General features: G+C 43.1%; 1 protein-coding gene across 5 annotated transcripts in view; it reads left to right on the forward strand.

Annotated features, from left to right (window-relative positions):
• Window positions 1-15,359, forward strand: part of Rapgef4 (Rap guanine nucleotide exchange factor 4) — a 299,093-nt gene that overhangs the window by 254,628 nt on the left and 29,106 nt on the right. For all 5 annotated transcript variants that reach the window (XM_040745573.1, XM_040745574.1, XM_040745575.1 and 2 more), the window contains 5 exons: window positions 10,904-11,054; window positions 13,198-13,286; window positions 13,937-13,967; window positions 14,193-14,271; window positions 14,816-14,962. In XM_040745573.1, coding sequence (XP_040601507.1) covers window positions 10,904-11,054; window positions 13,198-13,286; window positions 13,937-13,967; window positions 14,193-14,271; window positions 14,816-14,962 — 497 coding nt within the window. The remainder of the gene's footprint in view (window positions 1-10,903; window positions 11,055-13,197; window positions 13,287-13,936; window positions 13,968-14,192; window positions 14,272-14,815; window positions 14,963-15,359) is intronic.

Raw genomic sequence — 15,359 nt, forward strand, 5'->3', positions numbered from 1 at the left:
CTTGTATTTTAGGAGCAGGGGATTATTCTAGCGCACACTGTTCTGTGAAGGCTAGAGACAGAGAGAGTGGAGAAATGGCTGATGGTGAGGCAAAACGGCAATGTATATGTGTGTATGCATGTATGTGTATGTATGCATGCATGTGTATGTGTGTATGTATGCATGCATGTGTATGTATGTATGTTTACTGCACCTCACAAGCAGCAGAGATGTTGAATACACAGTCAGATAAGTCAGTTGACTCCCTTGTTCTTAGCATGGGTACAGAGATGGTGAATTACTTAAGCACATTTTGTGACTTGGTGGGTTTTGGTAAAGTACAGGGTGTTTTCAAAGTACTTGACATTTCTGACTTTTCATAGCAGCACTAAAAAGAAGTAGTCAGTAGTTTTTTCACTGTTCTTTTTCCAAATCAATAAACTAGGATAATGAAAAATTATGATTTGCTCAGAGAAAGGTAATTACCAGCACAGAAAAGATTCGAGCCCAGAGCCACTGACACCTATTTCTGTCCTTGATCCACATTGTGTGTCTCCTCCAGTTTTGCTTTTAGCATGGAAAAAAGGTGGTAGAACTCAGTTTAACATTAATATATCAGCCCTTTTATGTGCTAATGAGAGAGACTCTATTCATTAGATACACTTTGGACATGATTTGACCTGATGAATACAAGTGCTTTATAATGAGTCTTAAAATCATATTTGTTCACTTCCTATACTTTTCATCTCCAGCTTTTTAAATCTTTTTAAAATCTGTATTTGAAATTCAGTTCAATTTTCCTTTAGTTTAAAAAGAAAATTAAAGCTGCCAGTATATAAAACCTTATCATTTCCCAGATATGACTAACATTTTGGTATGTATTCTTGTCATCCTTTTTAATATATGTAGATATAAAAAAATCTCATTCCCTCTCCCATTCCTTCTGCACGCATGCATGTGTGTGTGTGTGTGTGTGTGTGTGCAGGGGCATGTGTGCACATGTATATATGTGGAGGCCAGAAGTTAACCTTGGGTACTGTTTCTCAGGACCCATTCACCTTGGTTTTTGAAGCAGGGTCTCTCACTGGGACACTGGCTAGGTCAATAGGCTGGACTGGTGAGTCTGTGAGCCCCAGGGATCTACCTGCCCATACCTTTCCAGCACTGAGCTTACAAGTACATATCACCACACCTGGCTTTTGTAGGTGAGAGTGAGGTATCAAACTTCCATCCACATGCTTATATAAGTGTTTCATGAGCTCAGCCATTTCCCCAGCCTGATAGATACATAGTTGTAAATGCAAGAATGGGGCCATGTTATCATTGCATATACTTTTCTACTAACAGGATTTTATGGATCTCTTCCGATGCCACTGGATATCTTTCTGACTATAAACAGTTGTTGCCATTTTCCAAACACTTTCCCTGCACAACTTTTCAGTTGTCACAAAAAGAGACAGAGAAAAATCCACCTGACATACTATTATTGTTAATAGTTTTATGAAAAACATGCCAGGATTTTGGAAGGGGAAGGAGCTGGGGATATAGAATGTTTCATTTGCAGTGTTTGAGGGTTCTTTTTTAACCAACTTGCTCCCCTGGTATCTTTTTCTGCTTTGAGGTTAAACTCTACCATAGCCTCAATTCAGTGAGTGATCACTATAAGTTAAACATTATTGGGAATTTGATGACTAGCTCCTTGACATTGAGTGTTTTCATGTTGTCTGCCTTTCTAGTACCCATGCCCCAAACATGAGGCCAAAAGAAATGGTATATTGCTTATTTCATTTGACATATAAGAGAAGTATAGGCCTGGAGGACCGAGTAAACCCTGGAGAGTCTGAATATACTAACAGGAGAGTGTGTTTCAGGGACACAGTTGTCTATAGTCTGTTTCATATGCAACCCATTATAGGAGGCCAGGCTGCTTGCTTAGTGCTTAGCTGCCCTTTGCAAATATTCTCAAAGCTCCCATGTAGACTGGGCCAGTGAAAATTCAGAGAGAGGCTTCCTGGGTTTCTGAGCAAAACTATTTGAAACATTTAAGACAAGGAACAGGAGGCCTATAAGCCCAGTTTCTAGAACCAACCATCTGGAGATTGTAAGGAAAGCGAAGAACTCTAGGATAAAGCTGAAATGAGTCGGCAGTCACAAAACTGGGGTCTGTAATGGCATCGTCAGCATTTGGACCAGTCTGGAGCTCACCCTGCCAATAGGTTTTTATGTCAGTGAATACCAGTCTTTGTTATTTAGGATGGATTCTGAGTGAAGCTAAAAGGATCCTAAGTGATAAATGGGTTATATTTAAACATATAGAAATTTAAATACAGCAGTAATTTTAGCTGAATATTTTCTATTAGCATACTAATTTTCTTTGGCTGAGTATCAGGACAAATAATTTTATGCTTTTGACATGGAAGTAATTTATTTAGTTTCCTGAATTAAGAAGAAAAAATGGAATATAGATGTGCTACTAAGTTCTAGCTAAAACTGTCTTTTATGTGTCTTGTTCCTATACAGAAACAAACATAACAAGGTCTCATTCTGAGAAGATAGTGTCCCGTCCCCATCATTTATAACTCTATGAGCCTGACCTGTAAATGTTGTCTTTATGAATTGGCTGGGGTTCTCAATAGGAATGCATATCAAAAGTTGGTTTTCGTTGTAGATAAAGTGAACTTTTAGGAACAGTCTTTAGATTTATCTTTAAGACTTATTTTTATTATTTTCAATGATGTGTGTGTGTATGTCTGCATGTGGGTATGAGCAAATGAGTGTGGGTAGCAACGGAAGTGAAAGGCATTGGTTCTCCCTGGAGCCGACGCTGCAGGCTGTTGTGAGCTGCCCAGTGTGGGTGCTGGGAACTGAACTTGAGTTTTCTGGAAGAGCAGTTAAGTGTTCTTAACCACTCAGCCATCTCCCCAGCCCCTCTTTAGATTTCTAAAGGAGAAAATTGTCAACTTACATTTCCTTGAAGCCAAATCTCACCGTTATAGTCCCTATTTAGTTCTGGGAAAATGTTTGTCCATATATCAACATCAGGACATTTCCCCTCTGCAGTCATGGAGTTTGAGAATTTCTTCCTGGTAAGGAAATGTTGATTTGTCAATAAGAGCATGATGCCCTGCTTTTCGGAAAACAACCATCTTGGCAGATAAGCTGCGAAGTTCCTCCAAGACATTTTCTCAGCCTCACAGCAGGAGTGTGGGTTGTGGACTCTTCAACCTGCTTCTTCCAATAGGAGAACTGAGACTAAGCCATGTACTAATATGCTCCCAATTGCACCACCAGCGTTGACAGAAAATGTGAACCCTGACAGTTTGCTACCTGGGGCCATGTCCTGACTGCCTGGCTGTAAGTAAATGCAGAGCCTCCTTTGAGATGTGAAAGGAGAATCCTAATAAGCAGGGCTTCTAAAAACAGAAAATTCTGAAAATCAATAAAGGGAAATATCCTAAGCAAGAAAATGGGAGGCATGTAAAGATATTGATGGTGCCGCAGATGCTTCTGGAAGCCTGGAGTTAATAGTTGCACACAGACACCGGAGCAACAGTGTCGATGATTGGAGTGGTTTCCAGAGGCAGTAAGAAGGACCATAGTTAAGGTCTACTAAACACTCCATCTGATACAGAAGTAGCCCTGACTTCTTGTTCATGTTAGTCTATTTCACCCTCACCTTTGAAGCTAGCTGAAGAGCATCTCAAGGCCCTACACAGACAACTTACACATGAACCCAGGCCATCCTGTTCTAGAACCTGAACACTCATCTGGGGAAAGGACGGTGGCCAGAGTGTTAACCTATTCCACAAACACATGCAGGAAGCAAAGAGGCCCCAGGTCAGAGTGGAGAGAGCAAGTGCTCTGAAGCCAGAAGGTCATGTTTAAGATCTACAGTTTATAAACCACACGGGCAATTACGCTTAACCTTGGCAAGACCCCTTTGTATAATAGGGGTAATTATCCTTGCCCTACCCACTCTCCTGGTTGTTGTGAAGATCAAATGAGGCTGTGTGTGTGAAAGTACATTATAAACCTTGGCATCCCATTAACTGCCACCATGGTTGCTGTGCCATCACGAGAAGAGTCTGGCATCAGGTAAAGACTACAAAGGCCTTGTCTCCTCAGTGGGCAGATGACCCCCAAAGTTTGTTTTCAGTTGCAAGCAGAGATCTTGTATGCAAAGCAGGGTTTTCAAAAACAACAACATTGAAGAGTATCAGTTTGAATGTTGATAAGTGTTTTATAAATAGCTGCATAATTAGCATGTACTTACTGCAAAAAGTATACATAATATTTTATTCCCTGTTGTAGACTGTAATGAATCTGCTGTCTCCACATCCTAGGAGGTTTTCACTTACTTTCCCTGTGATAATTTTAATACATGGCACCATTATTAGCTGAATTAAGAATAAGTAAATGAGCAGTTAAAAAAATACAGAAAAATTACAGGTGCCTGTGGTGAGTAAGATAATAACTAGGTAAAAATATATGAAATAATTACAGTGTTTGAACGGCAGAGCCGGCATGAAGAAAATGACTCAATGGGATGTGAAGCCTGCTCTAGGGAATGGCAGAAAGGGAGCAGCCTGCCTTGTGGCCTTCACCTCTTCCGTTTTCAACCCCGAGCACACTCCGAGTCTCTCCTCAGCCCAAGGACACAGTGCTGAACCAGCTGGTCCTCTTCCATGGAAACAGTCACTCTGAAAGCTTGCTTGTCATCTTGTAGACTCAGCCACCAATAATGCACGATCCTGTTTAAGAGATGTGCAAGATATTTTGGCATCTGTGTGGACCTCCTGTACCTAGTGGCATTGAAATCATTATGAACTGACTCAGAAACAGATCTATGACCTGGGTTTGACCTCTTCACAGAGAAAGATTTCAGGTCATTTGGATAAAAGTCTGGAGGAGCTGTGATATTTTTGAAGGTTTTTTTTTTTGAAAAGTGCATTCTGTGTTAGCATTCCAAATTGTGTAATGATTTAAGACAGTTAACAACAACCAGTGTTTGAGGGCTGATTTGTGCCCAGTCCCCAAATAGTAAATATAGAATCCCACTGTATCTTTAAGACCTGGATGCAGATCCTAAGGGTTCTGATTCAGCGCTCCCGCATGTGGAGCAGTCCCCGTTAGAGAGAAGGTGGTGTTGGAACTGGCATAGTCGGTAGATGTGGCTGTCGTGTGATAGCTTGATTGTGTTCTGACAAATAAAGCTTGCTTGGAGTCAGAGGGCAGAGCTAACCACTAGCTAAGCATAGAGGTTTGGAAGACTGTAGAGAGAGGAGACAGGAAGTAGTAAGGCGGGCCAGAGGGAGATCCCAGCCTTGTTGGGTTAGTAATGGCAACACTGACAGCAAGGAACACAGTTGGTCTAGTTCAGACATTGGCAGCTCCTGCCTCCCTGACTCAGTTTACCCAAGCAGCACATATATATTGCATGTCCTGTGTATACTTTGAGAATTTGGGTATATTTTTCTCCATCTCTAGTATATTTTCCTAATACCCAACAGACTTCTAAGTCTACTACATAGCACATGTTTAATAATAAAATGAATATTATATGAAAAAAAACATAGCATGGACTGGGGAAAGACTATGGGAGGGATTGGGAACTTGAGTGCCAGTCTTAAGAGTTTCAATTGTTAAATTTTGGGAAAGCATTTGATCTTGCTCTGCCTCGGTTTTCTTGATAAGAGTTGAAGGAAATGCTATCAAAAGGCCATGAAAACCCTGATTCCTACCCCATCTGAAATCAGCTGTATATAAGTGGTGAGTTTGCCCACTTAAGCTATATATTTTCTTACTTACAGACCTTTAACCCTTCTCAAATTTGGAGTAGATTCTTGTGGGAGTGAACAAAAGCCACTCCCCGAAGCCATCTTAGATACTTAGTTACCTATGAAGTCTTCTCTGTGTCCCTCAAGACACTGATTCCAGGGCCTGGGGAGAGGACTGCACTAACAACGTGCCTGCTGTGTGCCCATAAGGGCTAAGTTCAGATCCCTAGAACCCACAAAAAGCCAGGTATGATTTGTAGCCTAGCAACAGAGGCAGGGTGGGAAACAGGCAGATCTGTGGTGCTTGCTGGCCAGACAGTCTAGCCATTTGGTGAATGCCATGTTCAGTTACAGACCCTGTCTCAAGGGAAATAAATAAACAAGATGGGGGGAGTGACCAAGAAACTTATTTACCACCAACCTCTGGCCTTTACATGGATATATACATATGTGCATGTCTGTGAATGCACACACGCACACACAAATTGATAGGTATTCAGGGTGTTGCCTATGAAGGGGCAGAATCTTTGAGCACAGGAAGAGAGACTTAAGTATAAAAATGATATTAACCCAACTGAGTTTAGTGAATACAGTCATCTGTGAGAGGAAAGGCCAGACTGAAATATAAAAATATAAATATAAAAAATCAGTTATTTTCCTATGGGGGAGGCAATAACCTTATTTTTCATGAGAAAAGGAGGAACCCTCCCCCATTTTCTTCCCTAGTTTTAGACAGTCCTGTCTGCCGGGTAGCTCATGCTAGAGGTGACTCTAGGAAGTTAGAATCGAGAAGTGAGAGAGGAGGAAAAAGGAAGGGCAGGGGGAGGATGACAAGGACAGTGATGATGACAAGAAGTCTCTCACATTAAGAATTTTGCTCCCCTTGGGGCCGGAGAGATGGCTTGGAGATTAAGAGTGCGGGTTCTTCTTCTAGAGGACCTGGGTTTAATTCCCAGCGGCCACATAACACCTTAAAACTACCTTTAACTCGAGTTCCAAGGGACCAGACACCCTCACACAGACTCACATGCAGACAAAACACCAATGTACATACAATAAAATTTAAAAACAGCAAGAAAACAAACCATGAAGTCAAAAATTTTTTTTAATTTCTCTTCCCAAATGAAATTATTTTTACTAACTTAAAACAAATATTAACATAGAGGCCCTGTGGCCACTGTTTGGGATGGTGAGCATGAAAAGGACCCTGTCTGGATTTGTAAGCCCTGCTGTTTCCCTCTAAGGTGTTTGGCCAATATATCTCCTCCCTCAGAACTTTAGGGTTTTTTTTTTATCTTTAAATATTTCCTCCTAGGTTTGTAGGGAACATTATATGTGTATGCTATGTGAGCATACTGAAGATGTTGTATAAATGTAAACTTTCTCCATACGCTTAAAACATTATCATATGAATTTGCCCAGCTCTGTATTATGTCATGTATTGCAGACAAAACACAAACAAAACAAAAAATAAAACCAGATTTCAACATCAGCAGAGGCCAAGAAAAACCTTTGTGCTGACATACACGTGAAGGTTAGCCAAGGTGTTTTGCCCAACCATCACGTGAGGATTTTCTCTGCTTCCTCAGTCTTAGTGACGATAACATGAATAATTAGGATTAAATACTCTTGATACCAATTTGGACTTTCAGACTGTATAACTAGGAGTCTCCCTTCACCTTCATTTCAGCATATCCATCCAATACAGTATTCTAAGAGCTAGGACCTAGGTCCATTGTATCCCTACCACTGAGCACTGTGTCTTTCTCTATGGAATATCTTCATTAATGAGTAACTCAGTTTGAGTGGTTTCTTTGTCCATGTATCTGCAAAATATTTAGAGTTTTCTTTAATAGTTCATTAATTTATTGTAAAGTAGATTTGCCTCTTAAGAACCAAGTCAAGGGACTGGAAAGGTGGATGGCTCAATGATTAAGGGCATTTGTTGCTCTTGCAGAGTAGCTGGGTTTGTTTCACAGCACCCACATGGTGGCCCATAATCATTTGTAACTTGAGTTCCAGGAGATCCAATGCCCTCTTCTGGCCTCTGTGTGCACGGCAAGCACATTAAGCACTAAAATGCAAGTAAAACACACACAAATGAAATAAAAGCAAACAAATCTTTTTTTTTTTTTTTTTTTTTTTTTTTTTTGGTTTTGTGAGGCAGGGTTTCTCTGTATTGTTTTGGAGGCTGTCGGTCCAGCCTGGCCTCGAACTCACAGAGGTCCACCTGCCTCTGCCTCCCGAGTGCTGGGATTAAAGGCGTGCGCCACCACTGCAATCTTTCTAAGAGGCAAATCAGCACTTTCCTTGTTCCATCTTGAGGAGATTTTCCTAAATCTAGGACAAGGGCCCCCACTCTGTGCATGAACTCAGTGGAAGCTTCCATTTTCTTTGTATGATGTCACCAACTACGAATGATTTGAAGTCCTTTTAAAGACTCCAGTCTGTATAGCTAGTCAGGGTACAGGGTGATAGTCTTTTAAAGGTGATGTAACATGTTCAAGGATATATGCACGCTTTCACAGTGTAGGGTCATCAGAAAGTTATTTTTCATGGACATTATCACCGAGTTCTAGCAAAGTGGGTAGAGAGACGCCTGTGGGGGGGGGAGAATGAAGCAAAGTGGGTAGAGAGAAGCCTGTGGGGGGGGAGAATGAAGCAAAGTGGGTAGAGAGAAGCCTTGGGGGGGGGGGGAGAATGAAGTACACACACTGTGGGTACAACTTGAAGTCAAGATGGCTGGCTGGAGAGTGAGCTCAGAGTAAGCCCGGCATAGAAGGGGTGTTGAAACACTTCCTATTCAGATTTCATAATTTTACTACCTCATACTTACCAAGGCTGTCCAAGCCCCACATCCCTGTCTCTGTCTTAGCCATCCTTACTTTATCCTGCTGACTCCAGAAATGAAGTTTTAAGATAGTACTTCTCAAAGCCTGACCTAAACCAAGTTTCCACATGTCATTGCACTAGAACAGCAGACACTGGACCAGTTACAAAGAAAAGAGTCTTAGAGGCTGGAAGTTCAAGGTGACCACATATGCTCAGTGCCTGCTGAAGATTCTAAGCAGAAGGGCAAGTGGGCATATAAAAGAGAGAGTCAAGAAAGGAGGTCACATGAGCTACAATGATCCATGCTAGAAAGAACCAATCCGTTCCTGAGAACTAATATAGTCTCCCAACAGTAACATTAATGTCCCTTAAAGACATCACCTTGTGGAGTTGTTGCATTAAAGAATTAAAACCTAAACAGGAAATACCATATGGAAACTATAGCACCACATGACACACAGGTTACTCTAAAATTAAGCTAACGAGACCATGAGAAGGCAGCTTGGTTTTGTTGTGTTAGCTTGTGGCCCTTAATTCTCTTTGGATCAACTTTACACTGGTGTTATTAAATATATCTGAAGTGAAGCTGGAAGTTGTCTCTGCTCACCTCATTCCACAGGCCAGTGAACACAAGTCCGTAGTTCCCAATGACTCACTCCAAGTCAAAGCAACAGACAGTGGGAACCAAAGGACTCTCCAGGCCTCTGCTGAGCCAACCAGTGCCTGTGTTTCCGTCAACCCCCGTAGTGCTGATGCCTGCCGTATGCAGTGGTCACAAAACTTTATAACCAGTGCTGTAATTCTTAAGAAAGAAAAACTGAGTTATGCATATATATATATGTATATATATATATATGCACGAGACCAAAGAGTTAATCAGAAAAGAAATAATTTTCACATAAAGTGATCTGTCTTCCCTCTTTTTATTGTAAGCTCAGAGAGAATTGTAGCAATACAGCTTGAGCAATTTTCTTTTTTATGAATCTCGTGCTCAATTTATGAAAGCCATTTTGCAACCCATTTACATGCAGCAAACCTCTGCTTTAAGGTTCTGTCATTTACCTTGGTCATGATTATTTATAGTTCTCTCCGAAAGGCCCTTTCTGGCTTAGCTCTGGAGTAAAGCACCGCCACGAGGCAGTTTTCTATGGTGCCTAGAAAATGCCATCATCTAAGACATGGATGGTCTTGTTCCTCGCTACGAGGCTCAGGAACTTGGTACAGTGGGGGAAAAACTATCTGGACTCAGGTGTCTTGGACTCAAAAAACAGCTGTTCCCTCTCGCTAGGTAATCATGGCCCTTTATGTTCCTTTTGTGTTGGTCTGCTCACCTTTAGAAAAGAGACAACAGTGTCATCACCAGGTGGTAACACAGAGCTTCACCGGGGTCCTTTTTGTATGTTTTATAGCATCAACTATAAATACTAAGTTGTTTTATGAACTAGCTGATTATGACATGAGCTACTATAAACCACTAAAAAAGGAAAAGCGTGTCTAATCTAAAATACTTGAGTTGTCGTCGCAGGAGGGTCACTGACGGTGTGACCCTTTACTTTTGCCATGTGGTAGGCACTCAACTAAGTGTTGAGTTCCATTATGAATAAATAAAAATTTGAGATGAAAATCATGGCAGTAGGCATGGTACAAACACAGGACAAACAACATCAGCCCAAACCTCATAGGGCTTGTACTTAAGATGGCTGACCATGTGTGCACAAGTTGACAATGAAGTAGGATGTGGCTCTAGGTAAGAGAAGGGGGTGTGGGGTATAAGGAGGGTCTGGAACCCTTGCCAGGGATTGATTGTGTAAGGATCTCTCCCTAATACGTAGTAGGTTTATGTACTTCCTTCTGGCTTGTTCATATAAACATGGTCCTGGCAGGACAGGGTACCCACACAGAAGAGTTAAGCTGAAATTCACATAAAGAAGGGGATCATAAAGATATGGGTAGAATTATGGGGCCCAACAGGATAAGGGTACCCAGATATGAGCAATGGGAAATCACTTTACTATCCTGGGAGGCAAAGGGCAGGGTAGAGGACAGGCAGGGGGAGTGAGAGCTGTCCCTGCAGGAATCTTGGTCAACACGTTAGTCTGTATGGTCTGTAGTCTCACTCTCAGTCAGGTAAAAGTGGGCAGGAGGCCCCAAGAGAGAGTGGGTGTGTGCTTCAGACCCTATGGTGGGGAATCTTGTTGAGGACCAACAAGGGAGGTCGTGTCAGTCTGAAGCTGGGATCTGTCGTTCTCTGCACTGGGGGTAGCAGGCTGAAGTGGGTGGGAAGTGGCCCTGTGGTTTCCTTGACTCCTGGGCACTTACCATGCACAGCCTTCTCAAGGTACAGAACAGGAAAGAATGGACTACGCCCTCAACAACAAGAGGCGGGTCATCCGCATGGTTCTGCAGTGGGCGGCCATGTACGGGGACCTCCTCCAAGAAGACGATGTGGCCATGGCTTTCCTGGAGGTACGTGGGAGGGTCATCCACTCCAAGAATATCCTTTCATCCCATAACACAGGGGTGTACAGCAAATCCTACAGAGATACTGTAGTTGCCAGTTCCAGACATTGTCACCGGGTCCACCATCAGCGATGTACTTTCATAAAAGAAAAACACCATCCATTATCCTGCCCCTCTAATTCCCTGAGTGGTGGCATTGCAATGTTCTATCGCCTGCTCTCCTTTGTATGGTTGAAAGGTGTGTAATCACATTGGCATCCAACATTTTGCAGGCTGCTCTTCCTACTTAACTCCGTGAAGACTTTTCCATGTCAGCATGATCTTTGTAATGGAAAGTTCTGATGATCAGCCAGTAGCTATCCACAAATGCATTTACCTGTGCCCATATTGTTCCATTTTCTCCTTCTAGAATAATTGTAAACAAACATTTTTATGCATGTAGGTCTGTCTTTAGTTACTTACTTTCTTAGGAGTAAGATTGCTAGGACAAATGGTAGGGGGGTTTGGCTCGTAAGAGGCAGATTGATTTAATGAGGAATCGCCAGGACAGCCAGGAGGCAGTTTGAATGGACATCGCTTCCTTGGTCAATACTGCTTTTAGCCGAGGTGTCTTTCTTTCCTGTGGCTCACTGCAGCATGGGCTTTGGCTTCTAACCCTAGATTAGGTAGTACCCCCATATCGGTCAGTAGAGACCAGCACTGTTAATAGAACCAAGTTCTGTGTATTACTCTTTTTTTCTACACATATCTATACAGAAGGAAATTTGTCAATTCAGCACACTAGGAGGTAAACTACAGTAACTGATATGAAAATACTACATCTGCTGTAATAGAAATATTTAAATTTTATGAATTATTCATTTCTGGGATTCTCCTTGTAGTATTCCCAGACTGTAGTTGATGACAGGTAACTGCCACAGTAGGACATGACTCTCCCAAGGTGAGGGGAGCAACAATACTCACTCTCCCCTCCGCTACAGATAGACGATGGTGTGGTTACAGTCTGTAGGCTCTAAAATTAACTCTCCAAAAGAATTGTGCCTCCTTTTTACTTGTATAATCTTTGATGAGGCATCAGAGAAAGCAGACTTTGGTAGGAGGGGGAGTCATTCAAGGAGTTATGATTTTGAAAATAAGAAATATGGTGGCTTGAGACCTTGTGCTGATTGGGGCCCCTCCCTGTAACTACCATGGTTGTCATGGCCCACCATGGAAGCCATTGCTCCTGGGAGACATGGGAACAGGTGCTGCTATTGCTACTAGGTGGTCGGCACAGCTTTGAGAGCGTCAGATGGGATGGTGGCACAAGCCACCTTGTCTGCGTTTGTACTGGTAACAACCACGTTGATGGTATATTTAATAAACAGAAAATACTAGAGTAATATCAAAAGTCAATACTAAGCCAGGGGTGGTGGCTCTTGCTTTAATCCCAGCATTCAGGAAGTCAGAGGCAGGCAGATCTCTCAATGAGTGTGAAGCCAGCCTGGTCTATTGAGTGAGTTCCAGGACAGCCAGAGCTACACAGAGAAACCCTGTCTCTAAAAAACAGAGAAAAAAAAACATATTAAAATTCCCTGAGGATAAAAGAGTAAAAAAAAAAAAAAAAGAATGCTTTTAAAGTGTGTTTGTGTTCTTTCACACAAACACCTTATAAGTTCACTTGTAGTTTGTTGTTTTAATTTTTGTTGTGGTAAAATATAAACAACATAACATTTGTTATTTTGGTCATTTTAAAATATACAATTCAAGCCAGGCATTGGTGATGCACACCTTTAATCCCCACACCTTTAATCCCAGCACTTGGGAGGCAGAGGCAGGTGGATCTCTGTGAGTTCCAGGCCAGGCCAGGCTCTAAAACAATACAGAGAAACCCTGTCTCGAAAAATAAAATAAGTATACAATTCATTGATGGTCATTGCATCACCATTATCTATTTCCTGGACCTTTTCTCATTAACAATTTCAATGTAAATGTTTACTCCCCCTCCTTCTCTCCCTTCCTCCTCCCCCTCCTGCCCTCTGCTCTCCGTGAAACTGTAGTCTGAGGGGTGCCAGCAGCGTGCATAGCATAGGCTCTGTCTCTGTTGCTCTCTAGAGGGCCACGCTCGGTTCAGTTCTCCTTAAGACACCATGCCCTTTGCCGATTACAGGAGTTCTATGTGTCTGTGTCAGATGATGCCCGGATGATGGCTGCCTTCAAGGAGCAGCTGCCGGAGCTGGAGAAGATTGTCAAGCAAATGTAAGGAGGGGTTTGGCTTCGGGGTACGCTTTCCCACGTGAGTGCCTGCCTCACAAAAGAGCCTTTGCAAAAATGGCTAGCATTGGTCTAGCATTAGCCATGACATGCTCTGGTTCGTGTCACGGGCCCCAGGCACAGGCGGCAGTGAGGCTGGCTGAGCAGAGAACCGGGATGCCTTCTGTGTTAGCACGCTATGGAGAAGGAACCTGTCCTTTGACAAGCCCAGCTTTAGACACGTGGGTCCCTTAGACAACCCAGCAATAAAATAATTTGTGGGCGTTTGGGTGGGTGCATTTGAAGACAGTTGCCTGAATGGAAATTCACTCTCTGCTGTTAAGGCTGTTAGGCTGTTAATTGAAAATATTCCTGCCCTCATAGTGTATTGGGGTTTTTCCATGCTATTGACAAACTGTTAGATTAAGTACTGGAGAGTAAGTTAGGAGATTGACTTGGAAAGCCGAGAAACCTGGGATTTAACCTCAGGTCTGCTCAGAATCTGCCTGTGACAAGAGCTAATGGCTCTGCTGCCTCCCTGCCTTCTGTCCTCTGACTGTCAGAATGGGGGAGTCTCCCTTTGCTGCCTCACACAAGGTTAAAGTGATAAACAGTAGCAATGGTGTTCAACAGTGTGCTTCCTCTCCTTCTTGTAGCTCAGAAGATGCGAAAGCCCCACAGAAGAAGGTAAGCAGTCTTCAGAGTCCAACACTGTAGCCGGCAAGATTGTGAATATCCAGGAACCCTGGGTTCCAGCATATTGGGGTGTAGTCTCCTTTCTACACATGGAATCTATGTGTTTCATTCCATGGCTCTAACTCCTCCTTGGACACGTCTTCTCTGGGTTGTTAGGCGATGTTAGTCACTCGCTCTCCCTTATGTCACTTGCACGTGTGGTTATTATTTTTACAGCACAAGGTGCTCTTGCAACAGTTCAACACGGGTGACGAGAGGGCCCAGAAGCGCCAGCCGATTCGTGGCTCTGATGAGGGTGAGCAATCTCTCATGTGGAATATTCATAGTCAGGCTAAAATCTGATCCTGGAAGCTATCACCTTGAAGCCACCACCGCCAATGAAACAAAGCAAACCCCCCAAAAAACAAACAAACAAAGACAAAACAAAACTGCTCTTGGATGTGCTCCCCGGTCTCCTGATTAGTTATTGTCTTGGGATCTGGTCCCCAGACAGAGCTGAGATGCTTGCCCACACCTCACTGACACTGCCTCTCCCCAGTTGTCACCACCTCTTAAAAGAATGTGGGTTCTCTCGGGGCTTGGTTGTCGAGATTATCGTTTCTTTGAAGAACTGGGGAGTGGGAAGGCTGTGGCAAACTTATGGATTCTCAGAGCAAGGTGCAATACCACCCACGGCCTCCCCAGCCCCCCCACGTCCCCACCCAGGTCATCAGCGAAGCAGGGCTTCTGAGCAGGGAGTTTGCTCAGCTCCGACCACAGAGCTCTAACTATTGTACATAGCTTAGGTTTTTCTCTGAATGCCTGAGGCCATTTTCTTACATTGTCAACTGTCTCTGAAGTTTTGTTTAAGGTCTACTGCATGGACCACACCTATACCACCATCCGGGTACCTGTAGCTGCCTCGGTGAAGGAAGTCATCAGTGCGGTGGCTGACAAACTCGGCTCAGGGGAAGGCCTGATCATAGTCAAGATGAACTCTGGAGGAGGTAATGGCCTGGATTGGCATCTTGGGCGTTTGTGAAATTCAAAACCATGCAAGGAGTTAGCAAGGCCATCTGTGGCTCACCCAGAAGGATGGCAGACGCTGTATGAACTCCCAGGAATAACAGAAATGTTGTGAGAAGAGGTGGGCTTCTCAGGTGTCTCATGTCCCCGAAAGCATAGGTTCCCACAAAAAGGAGTAAGAAGAGAAGTGATTTATGGGAGGCAGTTGTGCCTGTAGTCTCTGGCATATATGTCAGCCTGGGGCTCTTTCCATGAGAACCATAAAAAACTCTGGGTCTAAGATCCACGAGAAAGGTGCATAGACTTTGACAGGCTAAGGCTCTGGGTGTCTGCAAACCTGAAGTTGGGGCAGTTGAGGGCTCGTTCTTTTCAACTGAT

The sequence above is a fragment of the Mesocricetus auratus genome, unplaced genomic scaffold, assembly GCF_017639785.1.
Source record: "Mesocricetus auratus isolate SY011 unplaced genomic scaffold, BCM_Maur_2.0 Super-Scaffold_100004, whole genome shotgun sequence".
NCBI lineage: Eukaryota > Metazoa > Chordata > Mammalia > Rodentia > Cricetidae > Mesocricetus > Mesocricetus auratus.